This window comes from Cydia pomonella, chromosome 7, assembly GCF_033807575.1.
Source record: "Cydia pomonella isolate Wapato2018A chromosome 7, ilCydPomo1, whole genome shotgun sequence".
Classification (NCBI taxonomy): domain Eukaryota; kingdom Metazoa; phylum Arthropoda; class Insecta; order Lepidoptera; family Tortricidae; genus Cydia; species Cydia pomonella.
In genome coordinates this window covers 24850486-24864286 of record NC_084709.1, presented here as the reverse complement: position 1 = coordinate 24864286, position 13801 = coordinate 24850486, and the positions used below count along the sequence as shown (strand labels likewise).

At 38.0% G+C, this 13801-nt stretch overlaps 1 protein-coding gene across 1 annotated transcript in view; it reads left to right on the top strand.

The window, feature by feature from the left end:
* Positions 1 to 13801, top strand: part of LOC133520218 (importin-13) — a 38436-nt gene that overhangs the window by 19675 nt on the left and 4960 nt on the right. Inside the window, exons 11-13 of the mRNA XM_061854597.1 lie at positions 150 to 295; positions 1420 to 1566; positions 13374 to 13511. Coding sequence (XP_061710581.1) covers positions 150 to 295; positions 1420 to 1566; positions 13374 to 13511 — 431 coding nt within the window. The remainder of the gene's footprint in view (positions 1 to 149; positions 296 to 1419; positions 1567 to 13373; positions 13512 to 13801) is intronic.

Sequence of the window (13801 nt, the reverse complement as noted above, 5' to 3'; positions counted from 1 at the left end):
TTTCGATTAACCGAATATGTCGCCCCGTTAAAAGAAGACTTAATTAACAGAGTTAATATGTATAATAAACTTAATTAAATCACACGTAAGGACACCTGCCCTTGCTACTTCGTAAAGTGTAAACATGCCTGTAAGTGTATTGTGTATGTAGAGCGAGCAAGCACGCTCGGAGGCGTGGGTGCGCCGGCAGCTGCTGAGCGCGGCGGGCTCGGCGCTGGCCGCCGCCGACCTGGACGTGGCGGCGCCGCTGCTGCACCAGCTGGCAACGTCGCTCGCCGCGGACTTGCGCCGGCAGGTATTGCTCGCTAACTCGATGTTCACGATTAGAACAATTCTATTACTTTAAACGCTACGCATCCAGCTTTATCATGCGAACGTCTGAGGAGTGGAATTCACTTCCTGCAAATCTATTCCCAGTCCACTATAACTTGGATCTTTTTAAATCGAGAGTGAATATTTGCATTGGCACTTTCCATCAGGTGAGATTTGTGACCAAATGCTTACCTTTTCGTAATAATAATAAAAAACTAGAAAAATATGAGATCTATCTGAAAATGTCAATATAATTTATTTGATACATACGTAGCAGGCAAGTCGAGGCTTTTTGAGGTAATTAACCAGGTCTGTTAGATCCAAAACCACATTTTAGAAGAGTCAGAAACTAAAATAAATTCCTTACACATTTTTAAAAGCTCCTAGTTCGTATACGTAATAAAGAATTACGAAAAGTCAGACGTAGGGACATAGCTATGGTTAAATCCAGCAAGCTGTACCCGCACCTTTTTCATTACTTACACAATCAAATTATTGTACTTACATTGTTGTTTCGATAGCTATAAGGTTCGGTATTGGATGCTCAATAAATTTAAAACATTTTGCGTACTGTCACAGCGATGGTTTATTTGCAACTGAACTGGCTTACATAAATAGGCATCGATATATTCGATATTAGTCTTACGGCGACATGCATGTGTGTTTGTGCGTTTATTTGTCTAAAGTGGTCGAAACAATTGTTGAGATAAATACTTACCGACACTTTGTACAGTCAGCGTCAAATACTTTGTAGCAACCAAAGTAGCCAAATAGTTCGGTACACCATATATTTAGTATGGTGTACCGAACTATTTGGTCACTTTGACTGCTACAAAGTATTTGACGCTGACTGTACCTAAGATGGACTACTTAACCTACCTAATACATATTTGTACCTATGAACTGCTGTAAAAAGTAATGAAATAAACGTATTTGTATTTTTGTATTTTGAAATATACAAACATTTGTCATAATATATAATGTCAATATCCAAGGAGGAAAATGGAGACAACCGCTCCATTCTTTCGCTCTGTCCGCTCTTAATTACCTTAGAGAAAGTTTGTTCTAACGTAATCGCAATGATTGAACCAATCGTTTTGCATCTAGGCCGAGGATCCAACGCGCGCTTCGGGCGCCGCAGAATGTGCCGCAGCGCTGTTGGCGGCGCTACCAGCGCAGCCCGTACTGTGTCTGTCGCTGTGTCAGACATTACTGCCCAATCTGACGGCCTTCGCGTGCCCGCAACTTGTAGAGGTGAGTACTGTTGGCGGCGCTTCCAGCGCAGCCCGTACTGTGTCTGTCGCTGTGTCAGACATTACTGCCCAATCTGACGGCCTTCGCGTGCCCGCAACTTGTAGAGGTGAGTACTGTTGGCGGCGCTACCAGCGCAGCCCGTATTGTGTCTGTCGCTGTGTCAGACATTACTGCCCAATCTGACGGCCTTCGCGTGCCCGCAACTTGTAGAGGTGAGTACTGTTGGCGGCGCTACCAGCGCAGCCCGTATTGTGTCTGTCGCTGTGTCAGACCTTACTGCCCAATCTGACGGCCTTCGCGTGCCCGCAACTTGTAGAGGTGAGTACTGTTGGCGGCGCTACCAGCGCAGCCCGTATTGTGTCTGTCGCTGTGTCAGACATTACTGCCCAATCTGACGGCCTTCGCGTGCCCGCAACTTGTAGAGGTGAGTACTGTTGGCGGCGCTTCCAGCGCAGCCCGTACTGTGTCTGTCGCTGTGTCAGACATTACTGCCCAATCTGACGGCCTTCGCGTGCCCGCAACTTGTAGAGGTGAGTACTGTTGGCGGCGCTACCAGCGCAGCCCGTATTGTGTCTGTCGCTGTGTCAGACATTACTGCCCAATCTGACGGCCTTCGCGTGCCCGCAACTTGTAGAGGTGAGTACTGTTGGCGGCGCTACCAGCGCAGCCCGTACTGTGTCTGTCGCTGTGTCAGACCTTACTGCCCAATCTGACGGCCTTCGCGTGCCCGCAACTTGTAGAGGTGAGTACTGTTGATGGCGCTACCAGCGCAGCCCGTGCTCTGTCTGTCGCTGTGTCAGACCTTACTGTATCACAAAGTAATTCGCCACAGATTCACAGATGACTTAAAAATACTTAATAAAATATTTATATAAAATATTTGTATATAAGTAGTTAATAATTGGTATCAACTATTTACTCGTACCATCATCCTAGTTGTACGAATAGCATTAGTTAATGTAATGTACTGGTACTAATTAATTTAACCGTAAGATTACTGCATGTTCACTGGTAGAAGACACTTATATAAGATGTGGTTACCTATAATTAGATAAGCATCAGTCCTGATTGTCATATAGATTTAAGAGCATGTAAGATGTATTATCTGTTGGTAATCCAAAAATAAAAAAAATAAAATAAAAAATAATTACTGCCCAATCTGACGGCCTTCGCGTGCCCGCAACTTGTAGAGGTGAGTACTGTTGGCGGCGCTACCAGCGCAGCCCGTACTGTGTCTGTCGCTGTGTCAGACATTACTGCCCAATCTGACGGCCTTCGCGTGCCCGCAACTTGTAGAGGTGAGTACTGTTGGCGGCGCTTCCAGCGCAGCCCGTACTGTGTCTGTCGCTGTGTCAGACCTTACTGCCCAATCTGACGGCCTTCGCGTGCCCGCAACTTGTAGAGGTGAGTACTGTTGGCGGCGCTACCAGCGCAGCCCGTGCTCTGTCTGTCGCTGTGTCAGACCTTACTGTATCACAAAGTAATTCGCCACAGATTCACAGATGACTTAAAAATACTTAATAAAATATTTATATAAAATATTTGTATATAAGTAGTTAATAATTGGTATCAACTATTTACTCGTACCATCATCCTAGTTGTACGAATAGCATTAGTTAATGTAATGTACTGGTACTAATTAATTTAACCGTAAGATTACTGCATGTTCACTGGTAGAAGACACTTATATAAGATGTGGTTACCTATAATTAGATAAGCATCAGTCCTGATTGTCATATAGATTTAAGAGCATGTAAGATGTATTATCTGTTGGTAATCCAAAAATAAAAAAAATAAAATAAAAAATAATTACTGCCCAATCTGACGGCCTTCGCGTGCCCGCAACTTGTAGAGGTGAGTACTGTTGGCGGCGCTACCAGCGCAGCCCGTATTGTGTCTGTCGCTGTGTCAGACCTTACTGCCCAATCTGACGGCCTTCGCGTGCCCGCAACTTGTAGAGGTGAGTGTATCATGGATAAAAAGTTCGTAAATGGATGTTATTGCAAAAAAACGTAAGGTCTAATAGATACTCAGTTAAGAGGGAGCGTAAGGTCAGAAATTAGAAGGAAATTAAAAATGTGACGCGTCGCGCGAAATGTGCTACTGTAGATATAGCCGTTGCGCACGTATTTACTCTGAAAATATAATTCTGCTTAAAATGTTGGTCTTCAGATCGGGGCTAGGTTACAAATATCAAACATTTATTCAGCAAATAGGCCACAGGGGCACTTTTACATGTCCATTTTTACAAACAATAAAAAAAATGAAAGAAAACAATTATAATGTATACGCGCAATTGCAAATAAACACAAATATTATATTGTAAATGCCTGGATAAGTTGTAGCTGTAAACCTATCTTTAAAGAGCTTAACATTCTTCCATTAGCTTGTATTTATATTTTCAAATTGTGTTTATTTATTAAGAAATTTCCAAATTATTTTAAGAGAAGGTCTGATGTTTTTGCGGGTAACATGAGGGCACCTTATAGAGATCTTTTAGACCAGCCACGCTGTAGGACTGAGATTTACAAACGGAATGCGTATTACATGTGTATTCTCGTTTACAACAATCTGCCAACAGAAATCAGGAATCTTGAAGGCAAAGAATTCAATAGTACCCTTAGAATTTGGCTCCAAGATCATTGTTTCTACAGCATAAAAGAATTTTTGAATTATAAAAACATGATGACATTGGCTTGAAAAATGTAATGATGATTAATTCTTTGTTTTCTTATTATTTGGCATAATTTTCACTTGCAGGGCTCACAAATAGCAATAAATTGTGTATAAATGTATATAATTAATGTGTTGTGTAAATAGATGAATGTTGTTTATTACTCGTAATCTAAATTATTTTAGAATAATTTTAAAATTTGCATGCTGTCTTGAGATAGCGGATAAAGGTGGAACAATTATTAACCGTATTTTAAGACCTGTAACTAACCCTTTTTCTGCAAATAAAAAATCTGAAATCTGAAATCTGAAATCTGAAATATGGAATCGATGAAATAATAAATACTTTATTAGAGATGTATACTGTCTCTAAATGTCAAATTACACAAAAAAACTATGATAAAAAAAATAAAACCATAAAATACTAAAATTCTTTAGAGATGTATAAGTCTCTATAAAATATAAAAAAAGATATTAAATTATCCTTAGAGATGTAGATGGTCGCCAAGGCTTGAATTCTTATATAAATAATTAAAAGACAAAAAAATAAAACAGACAAGAACCGAATGAAGTGTCTCACGTTAATGCCACTCAAAAGTAATAGTTAGGGAGGCGAGGTAGCTAAATGGCGTAATTCAACGGCGCCGTCGAGACCTATCAAAATCGAAAGATAAAATAATTTAGAAAAGAAAAGCTCGTATGGTAAAAACCATTTTAACGGTGGGTTTGGCGTGTACGGTTTTTCAAAAATGTTAAAAAAAAAACAGTTACTTGGGCATTCTCGAGCGCGTCATATATTCATACTACGTATGCCCCAAGTGCCTCTGATAACAACGGTATACTAATCTGCCGGTTTGCGTGGTGGGGGTAGGAATATAAAGTAGTCAAAAATGCAAAAAAAAAAAAAAATTACTCGAGCGCGTCAGATTTTCGGAAGGGGTGTTAAGTAGGCCCCAAGGAAGCTCCCTTTAAAAAAACTGACGATTTCGGCGTGACGATAAGTTACGATGAATTTTTGAAAATGCAAATAAAAAAGTTTTTTTGAAATACTCGAGCGCGTCAGATTTTCATAGGGGAGGTTTATCTCGGTATCCTGAAAGCATATTTTCTTAATCTGACAAAAATGTTGGTGGATTCTGTTAATCTGACCGAAAAAGGTTTTTTGGTTTCTTTTTTTTCCTTTAAAAAATTTTTGAGATATAATAAAAGTCACATAATTTAATCATCGTTATTTCATATCAATTTTTATTAACACCCTCAGTTTTCGAGATATACTCATAAAACCGGGAGTTTGAGTTTTTATGATGCTTCAAGTCAAAAAGTTTTAACTTTGGACAAAAATGTAAAGAGACCTTTTTTGTGTAAAATAAAATTACCTTTTTTGTTTATTTAAACTTTTTTTTTGTAAAATGTATCGTTCGCGACTTATATGCCGCAACGCGGTTTTCGGAAGACGAAATGGCTCCTCCACACTTCCGGTCATGCGGAAACCGGCAGATTTTGTATTTTTAGTAAGTTTTAGGTTATATTCTTCAAAATAAAAAATAAAAAAATCGCGCTCGAGAATGCCGGATTAAGGTTTTTTTGTTTACAAGTTCGCGACCCTATAACTCGGCGGCGTCAAGGATAGCGTTGAAAATGTCGGAAAAAAACAAATGATTCTTTCGGGAATTTATGAAATATACGTTTTTTTCCGTTTTTTTCGGATTTTTAAAGAAAAAATACAATAAGTCACTACAATTTATTTAATATCATTACTCTTTAGAGCAAAATACACATTTGGCTATTTTTTTGTTGTTTACCTCGGTTGTATCCCAATGTCTCCAAAGACCGCTTTTTGCACGCGGCATTATAACGCACTTTTGAAGATCACTAAGAACTGTTTTTCAATATGAGTACTAGGTAAGTGGTAGATACTATAACAATCTAAGTGCCGTATTTAATTACAAATTAATCCAACTGATAAGCGTAATGAACCCACACGATTGTGACAATTGAACTGAACTGACACCGATGTCAATATTGTCAATAATCATTTACCTACACACCAGTATTAAGAAAAATAACCGATTAAAAACCATCACGGAAAAAACGATTAAAACGTTTTTTTCGGATAAATTGAAGCGGTAAATTTCATGATTTTTCCGTAAAAATCATGAAAAAAACGAGCCGTTTGGAAAGAAACGGGATTTTTTCCGGAAATTTTCAACGCTAGTCAAGGACTTATCGTCAGATTAGTTAAATTTAGTCTTAAAACACTAAAATCAACCCCCAATATCTTAATCTGACGCGCTCGAGTATTTCAGACTATCGATTTTTTTTTACTATTCTGATCGTCTATCCTAGGCGCGCGTCACTACATATAGAGCTAAATACTTTACATGGTTGTTCTATTAGGTCTAAGGTATCTCTCATATCTTAAACTGCCACGCTCGTGTATTACCGAAAATTCCCCTATTCGCCGCCCTAACTATAAAATTACATACTTTAACATAACCGCGTTACACACCGACGGGGTACACCCCGTGTAAGCTTAAACAGACCGGTCTCCACAAACAGCACCCGTTCACGAGTATGACGTGTATCTCAGCCATCGCCTCCCTCAACCTTCATTCGGGAAAGTGGCGACCCGATCAACGACGCCACCGTTACTATTTTAATTTAAACAAAAATGTTCTGCTATGGTATACAGCTCCCCCTCCGCGCCTCCGTTTTTGCAATTGCTCTCTAGGCGGTAGGACAGACAAGACCACGTGGATAGTGGGGTGCTCTGATTCGGATTTAGATGAGTTTGACATTTTGGTAACTCTTAACTAACTGTCGAACTTTTAAATCAAACGTTAGCCACCTTATTACCGTTAAATACGCCAACTTTGCCCACTTTTTTGGGAAAAACTGAAAAATTTCTAGTTTTTTGTATGAAACCTCGGAAATATTTATGTATCTGTGGTAACACCGAGATCATGCGCATTTAAATTTAACTGCAAATTTAACTTTAGTCAACGTTTTCTCCATCATATGACCGATTTTGAGGTCGGGTAAAGTTATCTGGACTTTTAGCCAACATTGCCCACCGTGATTTTTAGCGCAACTATAGACCTTATTTGGTTGCCATAAAAACCAATGAAAGTATTTTGGCAATGAAGGCGATCGGTTCAAAAATTTACTCGACATAATAATACATGCTCGAAATACTTTCCTATTAAAATGAGTGGGCAATGTTAGCCTGTACATTTTTTCTTCTTCATACAAACGGCGTGTAGCGATTTAAAAGTGCTAGGGTTGTCAAAATTGAGAAGATAATAAAAACTGAACATTAATTTGCACAAAGTTGGTAGGGTAGGTAAGAAACAAAAAATATTAATAAGGCGCAAAGTTGTTTATTTCAATAACGTTATTAGTATGGTCAAGTTAAGGAAAAGTATGGGAGTAAGTCGTGTAGTCGTGCTTTTTTTGGATTTGTTAGATGGCGCAACTAGATTGTTTCCCCCGAGTTGCACCGTTTCTATTATGTACGGAAGTCTATTAAATTTTAGGTATAAACTATAAAGTGCCGTAATTTTGGAGTAAATTAAAAGCTATTGGGTTCAAGCTAAGTAGTGTATAGAGAACACCTTGGTGCATAGTATATCTTAATTAAAAAGATGTGCAATGTATGATACCCTAAAAAAATTTTTTTTTTCGATTGCGGCTCGAGGATAAGTCAGTCGGTTGGTGCAATCTCAAGTTAAGCTTTTTAAAGCATTATAAACATTCAGTTAACTTTGCACGCCTGGGCAAATTATGGAACATGTATTTTTAATTATTTTATACATTGTGCTTCGGGGGAAATTAAGAGAGACGTGAAAATTTTAAAAACGGTACTTATCTAAAGACTACATTTGCACTAAATAAAAAATAGATTTTTTTACCGGAAGTTTGTCAAAAAGTAAATAGAATTAATCGCAACGAACTGCAAGCGAAGGTGGTTGGCAGCACGTGGCGCGGCGCGGGCGGGGCGGGGAGATAGCGCAGCGCGCAGCTAGGGTTTGCAATATCCGACAATTTTTCGGATCCAGATACACAGAAATAGGATATCAAGAACGACTGTCAAACTTCAAAAGTGCGACCAAAAATGAAATGCAAGTTTGTGCGTAAATTGTCTATGTGAGATCAAAAATAGTGATGTCATGTTACAACATACTAATAATCTATCGGTGTTTGACCGCTTTATCGACTACTTATTCAAATGTGTTTGATTGTATAAAAAAATGTTATACGAGTAGGTATGAAGTCGCTTCTCTTAGGGTCATATAGGGCCCAAAAGGTGCCTTTGATGACACCAGCAACATATTTTAGTATGTTGTTAAGCATGTTATTCTGACTAAAAAACCATCGGGAGACAGTTTCTAACGTGGTTAAGTCACCAGTTATGACGTCATCAAAATGGCCGGTACCGTGTTCAGAATATTGCGTATACCACAGCAAGTATATCACATGTAAGCTTGTGTGGGGTGTCATAAAAAGCAAAATTAAATGCGCTACAATATCGGTTATACATTTGACCTTGTAAATACCATAGTTTGCAAGAAATTTTAAGTTTTATTTGAATTTTCCCGAAAAAAAATCCGTTTTTTGTTTTCATCAACTTTACTAGTAACTTTACAGGAAAACATTGTATCAAGATATGAATGCTACATTAATAAGCTATAAAATTTCATTAAAATTTTGAAAATCGGTTTATAAACAAGCAAATTACACTATTTTTGTTCCATACCGGATGACACCACCAAGAGTCGGATGGCTGTTTCAATACAATTTGCAAGGCAAATGATGTTTAAGTAAAGGTAACTTGCTGAACGATATTTATAGTAAAGTAATATTTTCGATAAAAGTATTATTATCAAAATTAAGAATACTGAGATCGTTTTATTGTAATTTACTCCGGATCTAGCTAATTAAAGTTACACACTAATTAAACAAAAATATTTATTTTTTTACGTATTATTTTGTCCCAGAGCATGCACCTTCGCATGCGCAATGCATAGTGTATTTAAATCCGTGTTTTACTCACCCACACCCTGTACAGCGTTCTTTGCACTTGCAAGACAATAGCTCCTTGCAGCTGAGACTAGCATCAGGGTTTTCTACAAAGAGGTGTACGCTGGTCCATCATTTTTCTTTCGCCAAGCCTAGTTGCAAGAATCTAGCATTTGTGGGTCGCTAAGTCGCTATTCAGGTAAATTGGTCACAATGTGGGTCTGTTAAGCCCTTTTTATATGCTGTAGGAGAGCATCCTGTTGAAGGAATATACTCGATCGCTCTGTTTTTTCCTAAACAAGATCCTCCTCGCAGTATTTACATTACCTATTTGTGTCACTACTGGGAAGTTATATGTAGGGTTTGCAATTAGAATATTGTGATATTCTAATTATTCGAATATCCACCAAAATAAATATCCGAATAAACGGATTTAGATAACACAGAAATAACGTTTTTAAGTATGTTTTAATACAATGATATCACCCCAACCAATTTTAAATGATTACTTGATTACTATAATAGCTAACATAATGTTATCTCTAAAACCGTACTTAATAAGGAGGGTTTATATCTGGATTAGCTGGTGCATAGTTGGAAATACATCCAATGCCTCACCTCGTCGTGTTCATTCGTCATGAAATACTAACTATGAAAGCAATACTTACTTACTTCACTGGATCAGTGACCCAAAAAGAATCTTGGCCTTTGACACAAGAACAACGTCACTCTGCTCTATTCTGCACCACTCCACGCTAGTTGGATACTCCAAGGGCGTTTTAGGGCTACATCGCTCCTGCGGTATATCTTCTCACAGCCCGATTCTCTCCCGTCCACTCCAAGTGACCAAGCCTGCGAAGTCGTGCGGCTATAATCTCGCTAATTATATTGGGTGCCGCAACTAGCTACTCTAGCTCCCTATTTTTCCTACGATTTCATCTTCTCTATCTTCATCTCTGATAGGTCCCAGAATATTCCGCCAAATTTTCGTCTTCTTCACTAAGAACTTGTTCTTTTTTTTTCTGATTCAGTGTCCAAGTGTAATACTTACCGATGCCATTCATCAAAATCTAATTATTGTCTTATAGACTTGAATCATGGACAGTCTACTGATCAGCTTGGACACTAGAACTCGGTGAAGCGCTGCTGAGCATCATAGGGCATTTTGGATTCGAACATCTATCTCCTCTTCCCGATTACTTTAGGTAGGTCTTTTCTTTTCGATCTGCGGTGGCAGCATGGTTCTATTTTTATCACTTGTCACTATGCCCTTCATGACAAATGATAAATAGCCGACCATCTTAGCCCTATTCATTTGGAGATATTCTAGTGGTTGATTATCAGACCAATTTTCTCTCCTTCCTACTCTACTATCCTAGCCTTGGCCTCCAGGTCGCTTTTGTTTTGAGCCTATAGCCCCAAGTCATCAGGATATCCAATGATCTAATGTTTGCATTAAGCAACATTCGCATTCATTATATAAAGTTACTGCGTGACATGATGTACCTATCAAAATAGATGTGCTGTTTGAATTGATTAAATATATGAAAATACTATATTTAAATGACAAAATGGTATGAAATTATTCATAAATTTCATTAGAAAATTGTTTCGGTTATAGGTCAATAACCATATTTAACGGATCCGTAATATCCGGATCTTATGACCCGTTAGATCCGGATCTTATAGTTGACGGATATCCGGATATTTCGGATCGCAGCGATTGTTCCGAGACAGTTTGTTTGACACTTTTGACGGGCAACGAGCACAAATCTTTCTTCTAGCATTAAAACGGAACTATTGTTTTAAACAATCATTGAGTGAACTAAGTAGTCTAACGTTTTCGTAAGTATATGGAAAAACGCGATTTTTCGAATTTAACAAACATTGAGCGTACCTGTATTTAATTTGTTGACTGTCTGTCTGCATACTCAGAAACCCTACTATTTTTGCAGTACATGCCACTACTCGTGCCTCAAGAGCCGTGCTTCGTCGGTGCATCTACGCGCGTTCCTTCTCTTGCCACTAATCTCGCGCTTGTCGCTTCTGTGTATTTATTGCTCTACGTTTTTGGTACTTGATTACAAAACTGCATGTTCCGTATAAAAATGCCAATTTTTTATGGGGTGCGAATGTAAACAAAATCAAATGAATATGATTGCATCAATTTTCAATAGTATTAAAATTTCCCCCGAAGTACAACTACAGTAAAACATGAAAAACTACTTTCCGGGTGTCGCACCCTGGTGCGAATTTGACATTGGATTTAAGTAGATATTTTTTCTAAATATTTACTCAATTTGCACCGAGTACATTACTTTCCCCAGACCCGCAATGGCCAAAATAGATTTTTTTTAATGTTGTTTTTTTTTTACCTGTTCCGTAGCTTAAATTAACATAAATAACACGTGCGAATTTAGATATAAGTGTTGTAAAACGTACGCCAAATTACACCGAGTACACCTTTTTTCTCTTCTTAGTTATAACCATTACATTATTTTCAGCCGATTTCACCCCTTTCCGGGGGGTGAATTTAGTAACGATTGTATAAAGTTCGATTTTTAGCCCATACAAAACAATCCGTAGTGATTTTATTAGTCCTTAGAATTAGTTCCTGACTTTAGTGAAATTTGACTTAATTTGACCGTACTATATATAAAAATCTAATAGCAGAATCTAATAGCTTTTTTTCGCTGACTGTGCTTTTTGTTGACTGTACTTGTATTGTCAACTGAGATCTATATATGTACCAACCAAATTTCAATTGGTTACCTTAAGTTTTCTGAAGTGGCCATTACTATTTTTTTTTTTAATAGACACATAATGGAGTTCAGAACTCTAGCTACTTTTTTAATTACTTGTGGTTTTGTAAAAATATTTTTTTGAATATTTATTTTGACATAACACACGTTTGAACGCATTTATAGCTTAGATGCCTTAGTCTGTCGTAAAAAAGTAAAAATGTCGAGTTGACAGCTGCCAGTTGCCAAATGTCACACACACAGCTGAACCGCGTACAAACAAAGTCGTAGTTGTAACCAATGAGGAAGCAATATTTGACAACTGGCAGCTGTCAACTCTACGTTTTTCACTTTTTTACGGAAGACTAAGGCATCTAAGCTATAAATGCGTTCAAACGTGTGGTATGTCAAAATAGTTATTCATTTTTTTTTCTGAAAAACTATAGTTTTCGACTCCATTATATATTAACCATAGAAAAAAAAAAGAATTTCTCATGTGGAGACGATCCCGGTTGAACCAGAATGTCACTACCAGATTGTATTGTCACTGGTAGTAGAAGTAGAAGTAGTATGCTATAATCTCAGCTCAATCGGATACCAAAAAGTGGTCGAAAAATGGCTTGCAAGATTTGATCGGAACATATGTACGTACATACAAATATTGAAAGATTTGCACATTAATAAAAAAAAAGTTTGTAAAAAAAAGTGTCAACCCTAAGCATTTTTTTACTGCGGGCAATGTTGACACTCATACGACGGTACATTACTGGGTAATTTTGCCAATCAGCATAACTTTTGTAATATACTAGTTACAGTAACGAACCTAGCATCAAAATACTCAGCTCATGGTTTTACATTACATACAATCGATTCAACATACCTGTGTATTCGCCATGATGTACAATTCCCTTCCAAAATTTCTCAGTAATTGGCCCGCAAAAATACACTCCGTACTCGACAAGTCCCGACTGGTTACTGAATGAAGTCAGGAGTGCACGCGCTATTCTGTGTTGCCACAGGTATAGTTAACTCTCTACCAATGTCATCAATGTTGCCATAATTTTGTAACTTTTTTAGATATTAGTAGATTGCCTTAGAAATTGTGTTTTGGGCAATGTTCCCCCTGGTGGCAAAGTTGGCGTATTTAACGGTATATCAGATTACCATTCCTTTAATATAAATACGTCTGAATTAAACTGCTTAGAGACATGTTTTTTTTACCAACCAATTTTTTAATATTGGTGACCAAATAATAATTTTGCAGCTTAACTATTTATTAAGCAGATAAATTATAACAGATGCAGACCAATATTGTTTATAATGTTGGCCGTTTGGAATTATTAGACAATAATGGCGATTTGTTTTTTTTAACAGCCAATGTTCCACGTTTTAAAGCAAACGGTGTCGTCCCTAATGGACGATTGCCGGCCGCTAGTGGACGCTATAGGACAGCTCACCGCCGCCGGCTTCCGCGCTCGGCCCACCGCCGCCGGCCTGGATGTCGTCAAACTGGTAAGACGTAGAAAAGAGGGGGGGGGGGGGCTTTAAGCAGTCTTAGTTTGCAATAACTTTTTTTTCAACCTTTTGCAACCTTTAGTCGATGCCCGGTAGATGGCGCCACTTTTTGATATTTAACAAATTGAACACACACACAAAATAGTACATTACGATACAAGTGCGAAAAATAGGAAATTATTTCGCACATGTATCGTACAACGTTTTACAGTACATATGGCCCTTTAAATGTTCGACACAGTAACATAATATGCTACTTCTCGCACTAGTGCTATAAAGTAGCCCCA